The sequence below is a fragment of the Manacus vitellinus genome, unplaced genomic scaffold, assembly GCF_001715985.3.
Source record: "Manacus vitellinus isolate BGI_N305 unplaced genomic scaffold, ASM171598v3 scaffold_6_pilon, whole genome shotgun sequence".
NCBI lineage: Eukaryota > Metazoa > Chordata > Aves > Passeriformes > Pipridae > Manacus > Manacus vitellinus.
The window spans coordinates 17,740,569-17,761,416 of record NW_021940750.1 but is presented as its reverse complement, the minus strand read 5'-3'; the positions used below and the strand labels follow the sequence as shown (position 1 = coordinate 17,761,416).

Genomic DNA, 20,848 nt, shown 5'->3' with positions numbered 1-20,848 from the left:
AATCAGCTGTCATTTGTAATCAGCAGGGATATTCAGTCTTCTTCATGTAACCTGATTGCAACTTTTTCCTTAATGCGCTGGTCTGTTAATCACAATGTGGCAATGGGTAGTACGTGTGAATGGCATAATAATGGTTGCATGGATACAGGAAATTTTGCTCATCTCTCTCTTATAGTCTTCCCTAACCTTGAGTATGTGCTGTACGGTCTGAAGTAGCTTTCTGAGACTGACATATTCTGTCAGTCACCTTCCTCTTTCTGACATTATTTTGACATCTCTGATAGCACACTTAGATAGCAAAACACTTTGAAGATTTGGTTTTGTTAGTGATTTTTAAAGGTTTTATCTGCTCAGTGTTTTTATTCTTTACTTATAATACCATAATAATATGTTTCCATATTGTAGTATTTTAAGATTAAATATATACTAAATTCATCAGCAGGCATTAGTCATGCATGACAGGTATCCTGCTTTATTTGATGCTTGACATTCTCATTGCTGCAGCAGTGTGAAGAGCATATTGCTATTTGTGGCAGAGTTTTTACATCGTTTTGTGGAATTCGCTTTAGTTTACCCTTCAAGGATTCTCTGGTCCCTCATTGTCTTTTGCTGGACTGGCTTTTTTGTACCAGTACCCCCTCACCAACAGGTGGCATATATGCACACAGTAGCGGAGGACAAACACAAAATACTTGTATTGTCTTGCTAGTGAAGCAGCAGTACCCCCTTATCTCTCTCATAGCTGATGTATTTCTTCTTCTCATTGCATTTGTTGTTGTCTTAAGAAGTGCATGCTTATCTCCTGAGTACACTCCAGCTGCACATATGCTAGGAAGACTTGTAAGAGTCATAAATGCAGGGGTAATAATGGGACTGAATGTTGAGAACAATCATTTTCACTGTGATGTAGAATAAGGAGGCCAATATTTAGGAGATTGTTAAATACTCCTTATTTACTAAATTACATTGAAATTCCTGGTATGAATGGCTTTATTCTTGGTTCGCATCTCAGAGCAAGGTCTTTGTCACATTCTGAATTCAGAATCAACCATGTGTGGGAAATGGATCAATATTAAATATTTTAAACAATAGAAAGAGTGGCTTCATATAAAATTTTACTTGAACTTCCTGAATAAACAGCAGATTTTAGCCAGATGCCAAGAGGTATACCTTGGCATAGTAGGCACCTCCAGTGATCCAACTTGTTAAAATTATTGCAACAAAGCAGGAAAAATACTAGAAACTTTTTGGGAGTGAAATTCCAGCTGTGAAACAACGAGTGTCACTTTTTGCACATTGTACACAAACTTTAGAGTGTTAATAATTATTCCAAACTATCTACACTTCAGATAGTGCACTTCAGACACTGTGCTTTCTGTCTTACTTAGTATTCCCCTACCAAACGATGCTACCTAATATATAGCTATACACACAGGAAGAAATTCTATTTAGCATCTTTTAAATCTAAAATGTATTGACATTTTAGACATCGGGAGTATAGATGACTGTTTTATCCTTAATCATCATAACCTAATTTTCACTTCGTTCTAATAATCTACAAAATCTTTGACCTAATGCCAAGAACTGGCATTTCTTTTGGGGGGTTTGTTGGTTTTTTTTTTTGGTCACATGAAATCAATTAATTTAAATAGCAGAAACATAATGCTACTTTAAGTATTCCATCTAAAAATGTTATCAAATAAATCTTAACCTAAATTATTGGATAAATTAATCTTCATTATCAAAACTGGAAAATTGACATCCTCCTATTTTTTTGGTATTGTATGACTAAGTAGTTGATACTTGATGTATTGTAGCTAATCTTTTGACAGTTGTCTTCCAGAAAAAGGGAAGATATTAACCCCATATGGTGTCTGACAAGACAGTAACTTATTTATGAGTAAAATAATATTTGTGAGTGGCTTGTTAAAAGTTTACTCTGTATTAAAAACTGATCACCCAGCAAAAGCTTTTTTTCTTGAGGTGGTACTCAACTGCCCCAAGAAAAGGTTTTATTGGAACTGGAAGGGTTGCTGTGTGCTGTGCCTGCTTGACCATTTCCTGCCTCAAGATAGAACTGCAGGCACTGGAAAAATAAAGAAAATGTTCTTTATTATGGCATACAGTGAGTAAAGAGAATTATTCAGATTCTGTGGCCATAGTTGTTTCACTTAATTAAGAATACTTGTTTTATTTGCATTTTCAAAATGGAACTTGTGAAGATTTTGAAGATTTCTCACTAGTACAGAAACTTAGAAGTTAAAGCTGGAAAGCACTGATTTTGACAACGCCCGTTTCCCTTCCTCAAGGTCCAGTAAGTTTTCTATCTTAGAGATGCATGAGCATCTGTAAGTAAAAAAGTGAGTAGAGTGATACTGTATCAATGCCAACTGTGTATCAAATGGGAGAGGCATAAGGGTTGCTCTCTCTTAGTTTTGGTATAGTGAAAGGAATAATGCATGACATTATAATTACTCTTCTAGTACTTTCTGATTTAGAATTTTTTTGATATGCCATATGCCAAGACTGCAAACTTTGCTATATTTCAGGCAATGCAACTTTTATACAGGACATTTAATAAGATTTTAACATACCTGTTACTAATTTTTTCTGTCATCACAGGGGAGAAGATACCAACATTAATAATGCTTGATACCCTTTTTTTTTAACTACTTTATATGCTTTACACAAATAAATGAAAATTTCAGGATTTCAGTGAATATTTATTCCATCCCTGAGTCCTGCCGTTGTAGCTTTATTTCATATGAGTTCAAGTAAGAGCCCTTTATTTCATATGAGTTCAAGTAAGAGCCATGTATAAGTTTTTTCCAAAAGGAAATAGAGTTATTTCTAAAATCTGTTTTACTGTTTAGCAACAAAAAGTTCCAAGTTCAAGTAAGAATCATAAGGTACAGAATATGATGTTCAGTCTTTCCTGTTCTTTGAATTGCTCAGTTTTGCTGTTCTCCAAATCCTAGCTTTGCTACCAATGTATTTGATCTTTTAATAATTAAAAATGTGATTAATTTCCTGCATACAATGATATAACATAAAAAACTGAAGATTTCAAAGACATCATGTAATAGTTTCTCTGTGCATTATAAGACAACCTAAATATAAGAGAGAAGTTTTCACAAGATCGTGGAATATGCTGAGTTGGAAGGGACGTAGAAGGATCAGTGAGTTCATCCCTTAGCTCTGCACAGGACCATCCCCCAAGAGTCACACCATGCACCCGAGAGCATCATCCAAACACTTCTTGAACTCAGACAGGCTTGATGCTGTGACCACTTCCCTGGGGAGCCTGTTCCAGTGCCCAACCACTCTTTGGGTGAAAGACCTTTTTATAATATCCAACCTAAACCTCCCCTGACACAGCTTCAGGCCATTCCCTTGGGTCTGTCACTGGTCACTGCTCTATAGAGTCATGTGTATATCATAGAATCATAGAACCAAGTTGGAAAAGACCTCCTAGATCATCAAGTCCCACCCTTGATCCAATGCTGCCGTTACTAGACCATGGCACTAATGTGTGTCTCCTTGTAGGTATGCAATGACAATAATAGCTATCTTTATTATCTTTACAGTACTTTTCCCCTGAACTAATGCATCCAATTAATGTATTTTCCTGTGATGTCACGAGTATATTTGAACAAAAAGAGACTGCTGTAAGCAAAATTCCAGGGGAAATACCAGGAAGATATAAAACCAGGTTACTTGCATACTTGGATGACTGAAGTGTTCAGAATGGCAAACCAGTAATGCCAAAAAAAGCAGAATGCACAGCACATAAATAACTGCTGCATTTAAGAATGTTTATATTAAAAAATAATATTTTAATATGTTATACAGAAAATTGTACAGTTTAAAATATCTCATGTAAAGGAATTTTATACACAATGGCAATGTGGTGTAATAGAATAATTTAAAGTAACTTTTGTATGAATAACATCACATTGAAGTTTGCCAAATTAAAAAAAAGGCCAAGTGAAAAAAGAGCCAAGATTCCAAAGCATAAATTGTGCTATTTATGTTCATTAAGTATGGTTTGAAATCCTGTCTTAGGAACATCTTGCCTAACTATATATCTCATGCTGCTCAGTAAATGAGAAGAGTATTGATTGGCATATGCTGCTTAAATCGATCACCTTGACAGCCAGAATTACAGTAATCTGTCAGTATTAATGACTGTCTTTCAAGCCTTGATACCTCTCCTTTGCTTGTCTCATCTTGCCTCACTTCTTTTGAAGTGCATTTTCTTGCAACCTCTGGTTTTGTCAGAGTAGGTACTTTTGTAGGGGGTTTTTGTCCCCTGAGTCCAATTTATTGGCTTGATCGTGCAATTAGAGATAAAATGCAACGCCAGGGAGCAAAAGTAGACAGTGTTCTGAGTAACAATTGGACCTCAGAGGTAGTGCAAGCCTGTTCTCAGCCATGATTTATTAGTTACCTGTTGAAAGAATAGGATTGTTTTGCAATGAATAATTCCAAAGCATCACTTTAAATGCCTTTGATTTTAGCCACTATAGACAACTGATTGAGCCAACACTTGTGATAGGCTTTTAAACTCTTTCCTTAGTCTTTGTCATAAGACACTTCAAATAACTGCTGAAGAAATACTTGCAGATTGGCGTACAAAGCTGCTGTGTTTACTACATTTTCATGTAGTGAACATAATTTCACATAATTTCAATTGGTTTTCATGCATTTTTAATATGAGGAGTAAATTGAAGTATGAAGCTTGAAAGCTATTTTGTAATCCAGTATATTTTCATGTTTATAGTCTGGGATTTTTTTAGCAAAACTCATATATACTTTTCTTTAGGAACATTTCTGGATTTGCACATGTTCAAGTAAACATACCTTCATTAGTAACTGCCCAGTTTCTAATCCCACAGAATCTACCTTCTCTACTGCTTCTAATGGGCTGTCTGCAGATATGAATCATAGCATGGAATGGTTTGGGTTGGAAGGGACCTTTAAAGATCATCCAGTTCCAAACCCCCTGCCCTGGGCATGGGCACCTTCTACTAGACCAGGTTGCTCAAAGTTCCATCCAACCTCTCCTTTTATCACTGCCGGGCATGGGGTATCCTCAGCTTCTCTGAGCAATCTGTTGCAGTGTCTCACTACCCTGACAGTAAAGAACTTCTTCCTTATATGTGATCTAAACCTACCCTCTTTCAGTTTAAAGCCATTACCTCTTTTGCTATCACTACATGCCCCTGTAAAAAGTCCCTCTCTGGCTTTCTTGTAGGCTCTCTTCAGGTACTGGAAGGCTGCTATAAGGTCTTCCTGGAGCCTTCTCTTCTCCAGGCTGAACTCTTTCAGTCTGTCTTCAAAGGAGAGGTGCTCCAGCCCTGTGATCATCTTCATGGCCTCCCTCTGGACTGACTCCATCAGGTCTTTCTTATGATGTGGGCCCCAGAGCTGGACACAGTACTCCAGATGGGGTCTGATGGGAACAGAGTAGAAGGGGGGAATCACTTCCCTCCGCTTGCTTGCCACACTTCTTTTGGTGCTGCCCAGGGTACGGGTGGCTTTCTGGGCTGCAAGTGCGCATTGTGGTCTTGTGATGAGCTTCTCTTCAGCCAACACCCCCAAGTCCTTCTCCTCTGAACTGCTCTCAATCCATTCTCCACCCAGCCTGTTCTGGTGCTTGGGATTGCCCTGACCCAGTTGCAGCACTTTGTAGTTGGCTGTTTTGCACTTTTTAAGGTTTGCACAGACCCACCTCTCAAGCCTGTCAAGGTCCCTCTGGATGGCATCCCTTCCCTTCAGCGTGTTGACAGCACCACACAGCTTGGTGCCATCGGCAGACTTGCTGAGGGTGCACTCAGTCCCACTGTCCATGTCACCGATAAAGATGCCAAACAGTGCTGATTCCAGTACCAGCCCTCAAGGAACACCTCTTGTCACTGCTTTCTTGACATCGCATCATTGGTCACAACTCTGAGTGTGATCATCCAGATAATTCCTTATCCACTGAGAGGTCCATCCATCAAATCCATGTCTCTCGAAGTTAGAGACAAGAATGTCATGTGGAACAGTGTCAAATGCTTTGCACAAGTCCAGGTAGATGAATGACATCAGTTGCTCTTGCCTCATCTACCACTTTAACACTGTTGTAGAAGGCCACAAAATTTGTCAGGCACAATTTGTCTGTAGGAAAGCCGTGTTGGCTGTCACAAATCAGCTTCTTATTTTCCATGTGTCTTAGTATAGTTTCCAGAAAGATCTCTGCATGATCTTGTCAGGCACTGAGGTGAAAATGATTGGCCTAAACTAGGATGCTGGAAGCACATGTTAAAGAGATATAGTGTAAGTGCATGGGTTTAAGAATAATAATGCTGTTGTTATCACAAGATATCTATAACATATTTTAATTAATAGTACAGCTTTTTTCATTAGTCACTCTTCCCTAATGAAATACATGAGATTCTCTTGAAAGTGGTAAAAATGCAAAATATCAAATGAGACAAAAATAATTGACTCTAGTCATGTAATTTTTTACTAATAATTGCACTTATAAAGGCCTGAGTACTCTGCTAATGTCACAGACAGTTATGGGGGAGACTCAAATCTTTTTATACTACTTAGAAAAGTATATTCTAGGTTCTTCTGCATTCTTTCATAAATTGAATTTACCCATCTGAAGGAGGAATACTGGTTCTACTAATTACTGTGCAAAATATGAGTAAGCTTAATGCTGTTAGCATTCTGTTTTAGAATAGAAGGATGGCAGAGGGCTATCCTGAAAAACAGTGATGTGTTTTATGATCCTCCTAGAACTTCTGAGTCTGGATATGTCAGTACAGACAGCTTTGAGAGAGGGAAATTGTTCTTTGTTATGACATATTTTTAACATAGGAAATTTTTCTATGTGGTAAATTAGAAGTTAGTAGTGGAATCACTCTTTCATTTTAAAATGTGTTTTAAATATCTGTAAATTCCTCTTTTAAACAAAAATTTGCAGGGAGAAGGCTACAAGTCCTTGAACTGGGATGAAAAAGATAAACTAATTCAATTTTACGCAGAGTTGATTGCCTTGTATGTAACACAAAGTGACAGGTTTTTTGTTAATACCTACTTAACCTTATTAATTGATTAAACAGTTTGGATAACAAAAGCTCTTTGTTAAAATGTTAAGACTCTTGCCCCCTTAAGGTGTTAAAATTCATATAGATTTCTTTGATAGCTCTCAGAAATCTGTGAATAAAAGTGGGGAAGATTAAACAAATTTTCCTGATGTTTCTAAGATGTAAAGAATGAAATGTTTTTAAACTATTTAAGCCCTATTTTTATGTTGCAAAAGACAGCATTGTTTATTGATTTAATCCTTTTCTTGTCATAAATTCACCCTAATAACAGGTAAGGGCTGTGCAAACAACTTGCACGATTTGTACGTTAAAACACTGAAAGCTGTGTATATATACGAATAAGTATATGGCACTGTGTATGGTGGATTCTGATATTTAAATTGGTGGGAAATGTGAGAGATTATTTGCAACAATCAACACTGATAAAAACAGTAACGTTTTTGGGATAGAGTGATGTTTTTGGGTGAGTTGAATAAGATGTTGGCAAACTGTTTCTGTGTCGCTCTGCATATGGTAATCAAAACCATTGCTGCATGCTTTCCAGTACCAACAGAGGAATTAGAAGATCATAGGTACCAAAAAAAAAAAGATTAATAGAAACTAGCACATCGTTTGTCTTTGTTCTGCTACAGGTCTGTATTTCAGTTACTGGACAAAGGGGTTATATATAAAACCAGAGAGTATGTGGAAATATTTAGCTGGAAATGGAATGAACTTCATGTAAAAATATTTATTAATTTAGACAGGTCAAAATTGTTACAAAAAAGTTATAGTTTATTCTCTATGTGCCACATAGTTAGTAGAAAAATGGACTAAACTAACATAAAGCAAGGATTAAAAGTTAGTATTACAGTAATTGGAATTACCATATGGCAGTCCGAAGGATGAGTCCTAATCATAGCCTGGCCAGTCAAATTAATCTCAATATACTTTCTAGACATTGAGAAAATAGTTTAATTGCTGATTAACTGCACCTGAATAGATCGTGAGTCACAAATAGATCTTTTTCCTTCTGAATACTTCTCCTCCCAAACATAGAAGAATGCAGGCTATTAGAAAATCTTTTAATTTCTGCTTGCCAAACCATAGTTACCATCCATCTGTTCTTGTCAGTTGGGGAAAAAGGTCAGTTTTCAGCAAAGCCATGCATTTCACAGAAGGTATGTGAAGTGAAATTTCACAGGGGACATGATGGATCCTGATTCTTAGTGATAAACCTTAGGGGCCAGCAGGGTTGGCATATGGTTCAGCATGATATGAAGGCTTGGGTTCGCTGGCTTCACTTCTTTGGCATGGAACTGATAAAACCTGGCTCTTAAGTATTGTTTCACTGGACACCAATCACGGGCAGCAGGAACTGCCCACTTAACTCTCTGTGGGAAGGAAGCCCAGGCTGTGTTCACAATAGTACCATTGTAGTGCTGCAGACTGCTTGCAACAGCTTGACAGCACTAGGGAGGAGGGCAAAGGGGCTGCTTTGCTAATTGCTGTTCAAAATAAAGAAAGAGGGAAATAACTGAAAATTAATATTTGCTTTCTTCTTTTAAATAGAAACCTGACTTTGATTTTCAAAAATTGTTTTTAAAATCGAGTTTACTGCCCTCCAAAGAGGCTTGTAAGTAGATTATCTTGTACTGGTACTGCAGCAACCCAGGATAAAGAGAAAACATTCTCTTTAAGTATAAAAGAAAAAAAGGTAGTTGTAAAGTTTATTAAAGTACACAGATTAAAATTAATAACAATTTCTCATGAAAGATGTTTTCTTTGTTACTAGTAGTGTGGAATTGCAAATGAATATATATCTATATCTGCAGTGTTTTAACTGGACAATATTTAATATTAATATAATTTTTATTTTTGTAGTTTTACAGTTTGTAGTGATTTCTTCATGAAAGGTATTCACTGTTTTTCTCATCAATGAAGATGCCTATATATGCAGAAAAAGTATTTAAGGTAGAAATTTAAATATTTGAATGTATGAAAACAGTGGGCTTAAGCATTCATGCTAATACTAGAGAGCAGAGAGACATTTTTGCTTCTGTATTCTTTACCTCCATCAACCCTAATTATTTGAGTTAAAACTGATGTAATACCAAGTGTCAGAGGGGGGATAAATCCCACTCCTAACATCAAGAGTTAGTTTGTAGGGTTGCAGTTCCCCTCTGGCCTCTGCTATTCCACATTTGTTGCAGTCATCACTTCAGCCCGCACCTTAACATCTCTCAAGGGCACATTTGGTACAACAGCATTAATAAACTTCAGTCCCTTGGCCCGTTGGCCCTGCACCTCCCCTGCTGCCTCCTGCAAACCCGCTGCTGCTGGCAAGCTCTTCTGTCTGATGGCAGGAGCATCGCTCCAGAGAGAGCCTGAAGCAGTGGCAGCTGTAATGGGCTTCAAAACAATTAGCACAACATACCTCATAGAATCATCGATTCCCATCTTGGATATATTAGTAAGATAAATCCTCCCTGGAAGCTGGAGTAGGAATTCTGCCTGCATATGGGCTTCAGCACTGTTTCCTTCACTGTTTTGTTTTCACCTCCATAGCCTGTTACTAAAACGTGGACAAGTGGAGTATTTGTAAATACTGTCATTAGTCTTCTAGCTAGCCAGCCAAAGTTAATGAGTAATCTGTTATAATGTTCAGGTATTTGTCTTTCCACTGCCAGTTACTTGATCTGACCTTTTAATTTCATGCTAAAATGCAGTTCAGAGTTTGTAGAACCTACAAATGCTCAATGAATGGTACTGAAACTGATCCTTTCTACTATATGTTTGTGTTAATATGCTTCTGCTATATTTCAAACAGATAATTCATTGAATGCCCATTCTTCCTCTTACTGCAGAGTAGATTATATTTAAGTCAAGATTAATGGATAGATTCTGATGTTAAAACCCAGTCTCTGAGCCTGTCATTCCCTAGAGGCATATAGTGCATTAGTTTAAGCCAATATGCTGCTTATCATAGATACTCTGACACTGTCTTGAATGACAGTTTACTATACTTTGTAGCTGCTTACTCTGCTAATAAAATCACTATATTGTGTTCTTGATAATTACAATATTAAATAGAAACTTAATTGGATTACTGCACATTTAGATACAGATAGTTCTTAAGTAATTGTCCACTGTAAAATTTTTGATACTCATTTTTTCCTCCCATGCAGCATGTTCTGTCAGAGTCCAAGCTTAATATTTAGTTTAGTCACCTTAGATGAAAAAGTGCTGAAAAGAGATCTGCAGTGGGATTTTTCAGTGCAAAGGATTATCTTTTAACATACAGGTTTTCAGTTGAACCTTGTTTTTTAAGTCCTTCCGTAAGATGCTCTTATTTGCCAAAGTCCTTAAAATAAAAACTTCTGGTTGTACAGAGTTGAAGAATTTGATAAGTAGTGTTAATTCAGATTTTTTTCCCTTAACTTTGAAATTGCTAGAAGTCTGAGCATCATTTTTATCTTTTTTGCTGCCTAAGAAGAACAGAGTTAGAATTAATTCAATTCAGTGTTTATTTTTATATGCTTATCTTTAAAAACACAACTTTTTTATATAACTGTTTTTATATAGATTATATTCTGAACAATATTTGTACTGAAATTAAAATTTAGGTAAAGTTCATTACACTTGCACTTAAATTCTACATATCTTTATAAGTGCCTTTTGTAAAGGAGCTTGGTGCAGAGTGGTTACATTTTTCATTTCATAATTGAGTGTTTTAAGTGGTTAAGCATAGTCCAAATTTTATCCAATTCCAGCTTGTGTTAATGGTGCTGCACTCACACTGCCTTAGCACCTGTTATGGATTTTGAGTCATCTGGCAGCCCGTGGGACTTAGATAAAGAAGTACCAGGTGTCCTGCCTGTCTCTTAATTGAGACGCAATGTAAACAATATAGACTTGGCAATATGGTTATAGGAATGGATTAAAGCCCAGCTTTGTCTGCACTGATGAATCACAGCTTTTTCTTCCTAGAAGATGTTATAAACCACTGATGAATTTAGCTAGCTGTAAGATCTGATGGAACAACATAAAAGCAAACAATATATCAAGGATTTTCCTGGAAGGACAGTGTTGCAAAATGTTAAATATATTTGGGTTTCCAGTGAAAATGTAAGCATCAATTAGAATTTCTTACAATAATTTAGGAATTTTGAAAGCACCCACACTGTAAAAATGAAGATTCTTACAGAAAGTCAGATAAAGTCGATGCCTTTCAGTATGTAATGTGTTAGTAAACTAGGCAGAAAACAATAGCATTGACTTGGAAACACTCAGTGGCTGCAACTTTGTCTAGCCTACTCTTAGCTTGAAGGACTTTTAACCATTTAACTATAGACTAGATATAATGTAAGTAATCTCCTTTAATTGTATGATTAGTAATCTTAAAAAAACCCTCTAAATGGCAAAAGTATGTGTTGTTATAATTTACCTAAAAACAATTTATCATAGATTTATTGAACTTTTTAGTAGTGAAAAAAATTAAAAGTAATTTTCATTATATTCATTTAAAGAATGGTTTAGTGATGTATTGGAAACAAATTGCAAGATCTGAAGTGATGGGATTAGTTTGTATGGATTTCTCTATTATATATTCTCTTATTTTCCTCATGAAGAAATACACCTCAGAAATTGCCTCAGAAAGCCCTTTTGCAGTTACAAGTTGAGTTGAAAAAGAATTTGATGAAATATGTTAGATACTACCTTTTAGATTTTCTTAAATTCTGTCTTGGTCTGTTTACTTGTTTTTCATATACATTCTCATTTTTTTAGTGAGCTACATTAGTTAGTAGATTGTTATATATACATTACTTCTTAAAATTAATGATTTTAGACAACTAATAAAACCCCTTGTGCAGTTTTAAAATGTTTTCACCAAATGCAACGTGAAAGTTTATTTTTTTAAATATAACTTTGATTTCTCTGAGGTTTATGTTCTATTTTTATGGTAAGAAAATATATTGTTACATTTTGCAAAAGAGCTATATTGAATATATGGTTCAGTAGGAAAAAAATCACCTTAGAAGACTATATTTTTTTTATTCTTTCACCTCTTTAGTAGTGTCAAGCATAATAATGTTTTTTCTTCTCTTTCACCTAAATAACTTGCATCAGGTATGAGGAGAATGAACTGAATTCTCAGTGTTGTGACTGTGTTCCAATTGTATATGCAGAAGTTGCTTTCATTTACAGCATAGCTGTGTAAACAGATGTACCTAGCTAAATATTTATTTGCTATTTTCAATATTGGCAGTATTAAAGAAACACTAAAGAACCCATACTGACTTTGAGATATCAAGGTGACTTGAGTAAACAGAAGATACAGCTGGAAGAAAAAAAACCCTCTTTATTTGTATGCCGTGCAAACTAGATGTGGAAATTGCTGAAATGCAATAAATAGGGAACACCATGATGCCACTTCTACAGAGTCACTTTTCAGAATATAAGAGAACTTTAACTATTCCTCTCGATGTGGCCAGTTGATGCTGATCACCCACCCAGATACAAAACGCAGGGCTTCCAACACTGGATCAATAGCAGCCCAACTTACATGCTTAACTCTAAGAGACAACAAAGAGTACAAATTGCTGTGACTCAGTATGAGTTCAGTTAGTTTGACAACCAATGCACAATCTCTTCTTTCAGAGTGAGATTTCCAAGAAAAAACTTCCATTTCTGTTATGTGTGAGTTTTGTCCAGTCTTCCTGTAGAAGTCACATTCTGCTGTGGCTAACTTTTCCTTTCAGCTTCTTAAAACCTTGATCCTAACCCATATTTATTATCTTTATAGGGGAGGCAATACTCCTTTCACACTTTGATGTCAGGAATTGAAATTTACTAGGAAAAATGTGCCCAATAAAATTGATGCTTTCATCATTCTAAATACCTCAAACTGTACCAATTAATTCTGTGGGATTTGCACACCTTTTCAGGCTAGAAAGTAAAATACTTAAAATCTGCCAAAATATGCCATTCACTATGCTTCATTGTTTCTTTGTTTCCTTTGATCTCTAATATCCTAGGAACATTGTTGTATGTTGACAACACTACAGATTTGGAGCTTTTTTCTATAAAAGATGGACGTGTGTTTCTGAATTTGCTCAGGGGGCAAATATAGTAAACAAGACAGTTCCATCTTATGTAACTTTTCTTAAAATATTGATAATCTCTTTTATATAAATTGTGTATCTATGCAATTAGAAAAACCTCCTACAAGAAAGTATCTCTGAGTGTAGAATTTTCATTTTCCAGTTAAAGATGGAGCAGCATTTTGGTTTCTGCTTGTCTTAAATTATTTTCCAAATGCATGACTGATAAAGTCATACTCTCCACAATCATATCAATATATATTGACTTCTTAGATGATTTTGCTAGGAGTTGGAACTGCCACGGATACAGCTGTACATGTAGTTCTGAGAGTAGTTTGTAATTTAACCTGAAAAAGTCCATCTTGCTATTTAGAAATGCATGTTCTGGCTTTTTTGTAAGAAGTATTTCAAGACAATCATTAAAACCTTGTCTTTTTTTTCTTGCCACTGGAAAGAAAGCATCTCAGGTAGTGCATACCAATATACAGTTATATCATGATGTACTACACGTGTATGCACATATATACAATTACGAAAATATCAGGAGGGAAGATTTATGAATAAAACCTTCATAAGAGTTTCATTTCAACTGTTGTTCAGTTTTTCTGAATGAGGGACACGATGATGAAAAAGATGAGTGAAGAGCCCACATTTGTACTCCCTTTCACAAAGGAAGTCCTTTTTTTTTTTTTAATTCTGATTTTTTAAATTTTTCTGAAAACAAGAAAAGTCATCAGTTTACTGGACTCAGCCAGCCCAGTAGGAGTGTAGGACTACCTGCAGCATTGCTGAGCTTACAAGTTGGATCTTCATCGTTCTAGGGATGTTTGCTGAACTATAGTGATCCGGATGCATTTGAAATCCTCCAGGCATCATCTTGAAGTCATATATAAAGATCTGCCCACTTCAGCACACACTAGAGCTGCCTAAGTGCTTGCTATATCCCAAACAGCCAAATGCCCAGTTCATGCCTTTGTCTACCCAATGAGTAGGTAGGTATTTCTTTGTTCTTGTGACCTGCAGTGCAGCAATGCTGAGTTCTGCAGGTATACTCACTGGATTAGAGCCCACACAAACACAACAGGAGGTAACAGCCTTGTTATATCAGTCAGCCAGGAAATGAGAGAACTGCTTCCAATTTTGAGACCATATCTCCTGCTCCTTACAAAACTGTTCTGACCATTGATTCTGAGGACATTTTGTAATCAGGCACACTGAATTCACTGCTGAAGTTGTTCTTCGTTTCATGAAGTAAGACCTCTTCTCAATCACAGGGAAAGTACATGCTTATCTGTGTAGCCTAATGGTTATGGTACTTTCCTGGAAGAGGAGAGTCCCTGGATTCCAGTCCCTGCTCAGGAAGTGTTTGTTATCAAATGGTGTTTGGAGCAGGACATTTGTGAATCTAGCACTTAGGTGTTCTGGTAATAGATTACATAGCTGTGAAGTCCTATATCCTTAAATAAAGTCCTGGAAATTTTATTCCATGTTTAAACTTTTTTCTTCATTCTTTTCAACCTCAGGTTACTTTCATTTTAGGATTAGTATTACCTGGATGACTGTAACAATAATCATGCATCCACTCTTTAACTGCAAAATACTAGATAGATTCATTGTAATGCGTTTTATTCAGCTGTAAAACGGAGAAGTGTGAAGAAGAATGGAAAAATACTATGACTATGAGGAGATTAGTTCAACAGAAGGTCTTGAAATATGGAAACAGATGAAGAGGCTGAACGATGGGAAGTATGGGATTTTGTAGAGATTGGTTAAAATTACAGGAAAGTAAAAATACAAACTAAACAAATAGGGATTTGCAGAAATGTAGCAAACAGGTTTCTGTACCAAATTGAAGGATAACAAAGCCATGGAATAAAAAAAAAAAAAAATGGAAATGTGAGGAGATTGTTTTGTATATAAAGGAAAGGGATTGTGATGGTGGATGAAGATGCAAGGAGGAAAGCTGTTTTGCTCGTATTATTGTTGCACATACATATTCTTAGCATAGACCCCAGTCTCAATATACTGAAATGGAGTACAGCACAAGGCAGAAGTAAAAAAGCCAAGTATAAAACTGAAGACCACAAATGAAGGCAGATACAAAATTCAGGGAAATGCGAAACAATAGTAGACAGCACAAATAGTTGTGTAACCTACACAGAATGGACTCTTAAGTCTTCTGGGGTGTTTTCCTTGTTTCTGTTTTGATAAACATCATAGCCAAGGAGAGAATTTGAGGCAGGGATTGTTTTGTGGACACTTATGGAGACCTGGTGCTAGGCATAAGGAACCACATAGAAGAAAGTATCAAAGTGCCTGTCCAAAAATGTCAAGATGAGTGAGAGTGACTGCATTAACTGACAAGAGGTGAGTGATTTTGGTAAAATTATGAAATAGGTATGGACTATAAGGTTCAAATAAGTAGCCTGCATTTGTGGTAGGGACTGGTGATGATATCTGAAAAGAATACACCATCTAAGTAGTATGTTCAGAAAGTGGACTCTGCAATGCTCCGAGTAGATATAAGGAGGATTAAAAATGCATTTACTGAGGGCAGAGAAAAGGATATGGCAGTATCTGAGATGTGAGGTAAGAGCCTAAGTAATTTGTTCAGGTAGATGGCTAGAAAAAGTTCTAGCTTAGATTATGCATAAAGAGTCTGCAAGATGTAGATGTGGTCTGCCATAGGAATCTAAAGCTTGGAAGTGATACAATCAGCAGAGATGGGGAGCTATTAGATGTAGACATGAGATGTTGTTTTTCAGGCAGATTAAGTGTAAGTAGGTGATCTGACAGCCAGGCTTTCAGTGCTTGTTCCCAAGTACAAATCAACAGGTCTAATAACGGAAAGTGCAGTATTTTCATATAATAGATCTTTTAAGATAATTATTAATAGAAATAATTGCAGACTTAGAGAATAAGTAAAATGGATTGTAATGCAACTGAAATTTTAACTGGAGTGACTACAACCTGAGTGACCTATAGAGATATGATGCCTGATTTTTTCTGGTACTGATTCTATTTTTCTGAACAGTTTCTTCTGAAAAAGTATAATGAAGTAATTGGATTTCTTTGTTATGTTTTTTGCAGATTATGCATCTGCATGTTTTTAGTTGACAGATTTGGACAAGTGCTTGTATAATTAATATATATCTTTCTTGTCCATTCTCTTTTTTTCTTCAGAAGGAAGAAGCTCACAACACTGTTGTTTATGTGTTTTGTCACTCTCTGTGTTTGTCTGTGCATCATTCCCATTCCATCTTAATTGCTGATGCCAATGGCAACATCCACTTGAAGTAAGAGTACAGCTTGCATTGCCCTGTTATTACTAGCCACTGAGTTTGTGTGTGCCACTCAATCTGTAAGTGCTAATAAGTCTTTCCTAGAGAACAGTGTTTTAAAGAAATAAATGTCTAGCCTATTAGAAGTAATGTAGACATTAGCTACCATGGGTTTATGGTCACTTGCAGACAGTTGCATTCAAATACAGCACAGAACCAGATTATTTCAGCCACAAAACCATGTAAAACTGGAGTTTTAAAATCATAGAATGTTTTCAATACAAGTGACTACAAGATAAAAGTATTCCAATCTCATCTATGCAGTCGATAACATAGAAAAAGAGTCTTCTGAGGAGAGTGTGTAATTTCTTATTGCAGAATAGAGCAAGCTTTGGACTTGGTTTTTGCCTCAGATTTTTGTTTTGGTTTTAAGCAGGGTTATGTTTTTAACAAGCTGCAGATGTTTTTGTGAAATGTTGTGATGAGCAGCAACCCAGATAGTTGGATTAGTTTTCTCTGGGTGTGCTAAGTATGCATTTGAATTAGGCTTCTAGAACTGATAAAAGCATATCCTCTTCACTGTGTAACAAAAACATCATTATCCTCAGTTAGCATCTATGCTGAGACTTCTTTATTTGGTTAGGAGATAGGTACCAAGACTGGAGAATGAGAATGTCCTTGTCACGTTCAAAGCAGAAACTTTCCTTCATTTTACCTTATTTGTGTATAAGCTTTGGATATAATAGGATAAACTAAAAGGTTTCCTTTAGAGACCTCTGAAAGTAGACCATTTTAAAAGCAGGTAGGTGTCTCTACCCTACTTTTTCATGAAACATTTTACCCATTCAAGCAGACTTTTAAAAACAGCTTGTTTTGATAGCAGCCTGTTCTCCTGTGGGCCTTCAGCCTTTGCTTCCTGGCAGCACCTTTGGTGCAAAAAGAGAGTGATCAATTGGGAGACTATCAGTGCCAGCATGCATAGAGTGATAAGTTAACACACCACTGGGAATTTCTAGGGCCCACCAAGATACTTCACTTCTAATGTGCTAACAAGCTCATTTTTCTACCTCTTGCCTCTTCGGTTATTTTTTTTTCTCAGAAGAGCTTAGAAGTTGAGTGCATCAGGCATAATGAAAAGCTCTGTAGGAGGGAGAAGCAATAACCCCATTTTTCTCTTTTCAGCCAAATAGAAAATTAGTTTCTGGTAATACACAAAGGCCAGTATTTTTTGTGCAAGGGGCACTGCTGTGAATCAAAGGACTCTATTAACTGCAGAAAATTCAGCAGCTGTGAATCTCCCCCAATGAAAAAAAGTGCTTTTCAACAAGTTGTGAGATACGTAGTATTATTTAGACTTCAACCATCAGTTTCATCCTCTACTACTTATACATAGCCTCTTAAAAACTGTGCTATATTAGTCTCCTCTGTTAAGGCTCAATACTGTGTTTATCCCCCATCTTTAGAACCATTACAATGAGAGATTTTTATATTTTCTCTTGTCCCGATGCTTCTGTTATCGCTTCTCCAAACTGAGACTTCTGCTGTGGTTCAGCTGGATTTAGAAAGAATTTGGAACACGGATTTTGGAGGGAAAACTGTTTCCCAGTTTCACTATGTAACCAAGTTATGATTAAGGAAATATGATAGAAGTAATTTTATTTTTTGTTTCCAGATAGCATATTCTCTATAATTTTTTCATATTTAGATAGACTGTAAAATCTGCAGTAAATATTGTACAGAAAAAAACAGCAAAAAATTTGAGTAGGAAAAGTTCTGTAGTTGTTGAAGTTTAGTTTTGTAACCTAATATGAAGATTATTGTTTAGAACTTTAATTTGGTTTGGGGAATTTTATTGCTTACCATAACTGAAATTGGTATCATTATTTATTTGAAATATTAGCACTTGTAATTAAAAATGCTTATCACATGTAGTGCAGTTTTTATGTTTGAATTTCTAAAAAATGGGTGCAAGATGAATATTATCTCCATTTCACAGGTCAGAATGGTAGTTTCCTCACTGTCCCTGATCCCCTTGAAAAGTGCAGCAGACCTGAAATCAGAACCCAGGACTTTCAAGAAACGTATTCTGAGTGCATTCCTCCACAGCATGCTGATTTGTTTGGGAATTTTTTAGGAAAACAGAACCATGTAAGGAGAAAATTACCTCACTATCTACAAATAAAATATGAAGGGAAAAAAAAGTGAGCATAACTGTAAGTGTCAGGGAAAATTTGAATTGAATGAGTGTCTTTCATTCAACATACTGAGTCCAGCTGGAGGACTTGAAAGTTGTGCGAGAAAAGGTTAACTGATTTCTCAGTTCAGCAACTATACAACATGAAGTCAGCGTGGTAGTTTTTCTTGATAATTGTATGTTGCTGCCTGCTGCTCTACATTTTGACAGCCATTTCCATAGTTGCTTTCATGAACAGCAGAAATATTCTCTCTTTTTCTCGCTCTCTCTGTGCTAACATCAAATCGGGCCTGCTGGAACAAGAAGCCTGGAGAGGGTTCTTCAAAAACAACACTTCAAGATACTGGTCTCTTTTCAATAATATTAGAGGGGGAGAACACAGGGAAAAGGAAGAAGTACAGTATTTTTCCTGTCAGTGCCCTGCCAACACGCTGTTAACCAATATTTAAGGGTCCTGTGGATTCTTTACAAATATTCTTGCTTGTTTTAATGGCATAATTGACAAGGTGTTTCTCCCTGAAATTTCACTGTGTATTTATCTTAACTCTGTGTGTGTGTTTAGGGATTATGGAAGCAGTTCATTATGGGAAAGTGCAAAATCATTTTTTTTGCTAATGCTAAGATTATCTCTTAAAAATGGAAAAATTTTTACATTTAATTGGGACCAGAATATAGGCAAATTGGTTACTTGAAAGAGAGTATTTAAGTTGCTGTTGTTTGAAAACAATTTCAGGAAGTTTTGCATCAGACATGAAAAAAATACAGTTGAACCATGTGGTTTTACATTAATCGTGTTTATTATTACACTTAATATTATGTCAGTGCATCAGATAATACCACAGTTATGTTAAGAATTAAAAATGTGTACACTTACTGAAATACATGATATGTATTTAACAGAACCAAGAATTCTGAATTACTGGGCACTGATATTTAGCAGTTACAGTATATGATATAAATTGATCCTTAATTCTTGACTAAACCAGTTATGAGGAGAGAGCACGATACCTGCAAACAATTGTTCAACATCATCTAGAGCCTACAACTTTTGAAGATTTTGCTGCTCAGGTTTTCTGTCCAGCACCTTATCACCATTTGCCCTCAGAGACGGGTAAGAAGTTAAGAACAGTTTTTATAGAGTCTTACTTGAAATGCAGTATCCTTACTTATAAAGACTGAAAACTCAGACCTTTGCACATCATTGAGGGTTACCATTAATTGGAGAGATGATACATACTTGAGAACGTGGGCAAAGTTGCCTTTATTCTGTTTTCTGGCATCATGAGCCAATGCCTGGCGTTAAGATTTGGCAAGCTGCTTTAATATAGCAGTCAGACCCTGTATTTTTACAGAAAATTTTACCACATTCCCCTGTCTGAAGTCTTCATGGAAGCATTGGTGCTCTTTCATCCAGGCTAGTTCAGGCAGAAATATCCTTTAAGTACACCTTCCTCATAAGAAAGTTCTAAGGCTCGCTACCTGTTTAGAATGTAAAATTTTAAACTGGAAATCAGAGCCTTGCAAACATTAATTTTGTACCCAGGTTATTAGTTGCAAAGTTGGTTTTAAGGTAATTTTTACTTTCCAGTGCAATACCTGTTTTATAAGAGGATACTGCATTTTCAGTTACTAATGAGAAAATCAGTAAAAGAAAATTAATAACTCAAGGCCTTCCTGTTATGACATTTCTTGAACTCCTTATGATTATTTCATTATTTTATTTCCCCTCTTTTTAGATCATTAAATATCAGTTCTGTTTATCTGAAGGTAAGACAAAGTGTCCAAAAACCCCTTTGTTCCTCTTACTTTTACTAGAGCACTAAGCTTGTAACCAAATTGTATGCAAACTTTCCTTGTTGCCCTTGTTCACACTAAAAAAAACAATTTACACTGATTGAGAAATGACCACTACATCTTCTAAAAGTTTTAGTCTTTTACTAACCTCAGGTCTGCATGAAGCACTAACACTGGTTCTGGGATTAAGGTAACTAATGATAGAGACAGTTGTTGAATGAGTAACACTTTATTGTGTTGACCTTTGTTTCTTAGCATGCACAAGTAGTACTGGATGGCAGTGGTGTGTTTTGTACCCTGTACTGTCTCTCATTGATGTTGTAAGACATTCTCCAGTGATAACCTAGGAGAGAAGGAGAAGAAGAATGTGTAACACTTGAAATTCTGGCTCAGAAA

At 36.1% G+C, this 20,848-nt stretch overlaps 1 protein-coding gene across 19 annotated transcripts in view; it reads left to right on the top strand.

Annotated features, from left to right (window-relative positions):
• Positions 1–20,848, top strand: part of RALGAPA1 (Ral GTPase activating protein catalytic alpha subunit 1) — a 142,416-nt gene that overhangs the window by 107,555 nt on the left and 14,013 nt on the right. For 11 of the 19 annotated variants that reach the window (XM_029964221.1, XM_029964218.1, XM_029964207.1 and 8 more), the window contains one exon: positions 19,645–19,769. In XM_029964221.1, coding sequence (XP_029820081.1) covers positions 19,645–19,769 — 125 coding nt within the window. Of the gene's footprint in view, positions 1–19,644; positions 19,770–20,217; positions 20,221–20,394; positions 20,426–20,848 lie in introns of all 19 variants that reach the window. The other 8 variants (XM_029964210.1, XM_029964222.1, XM_029964209.1 and 5 more) reach the window with 2 other exon arrangements.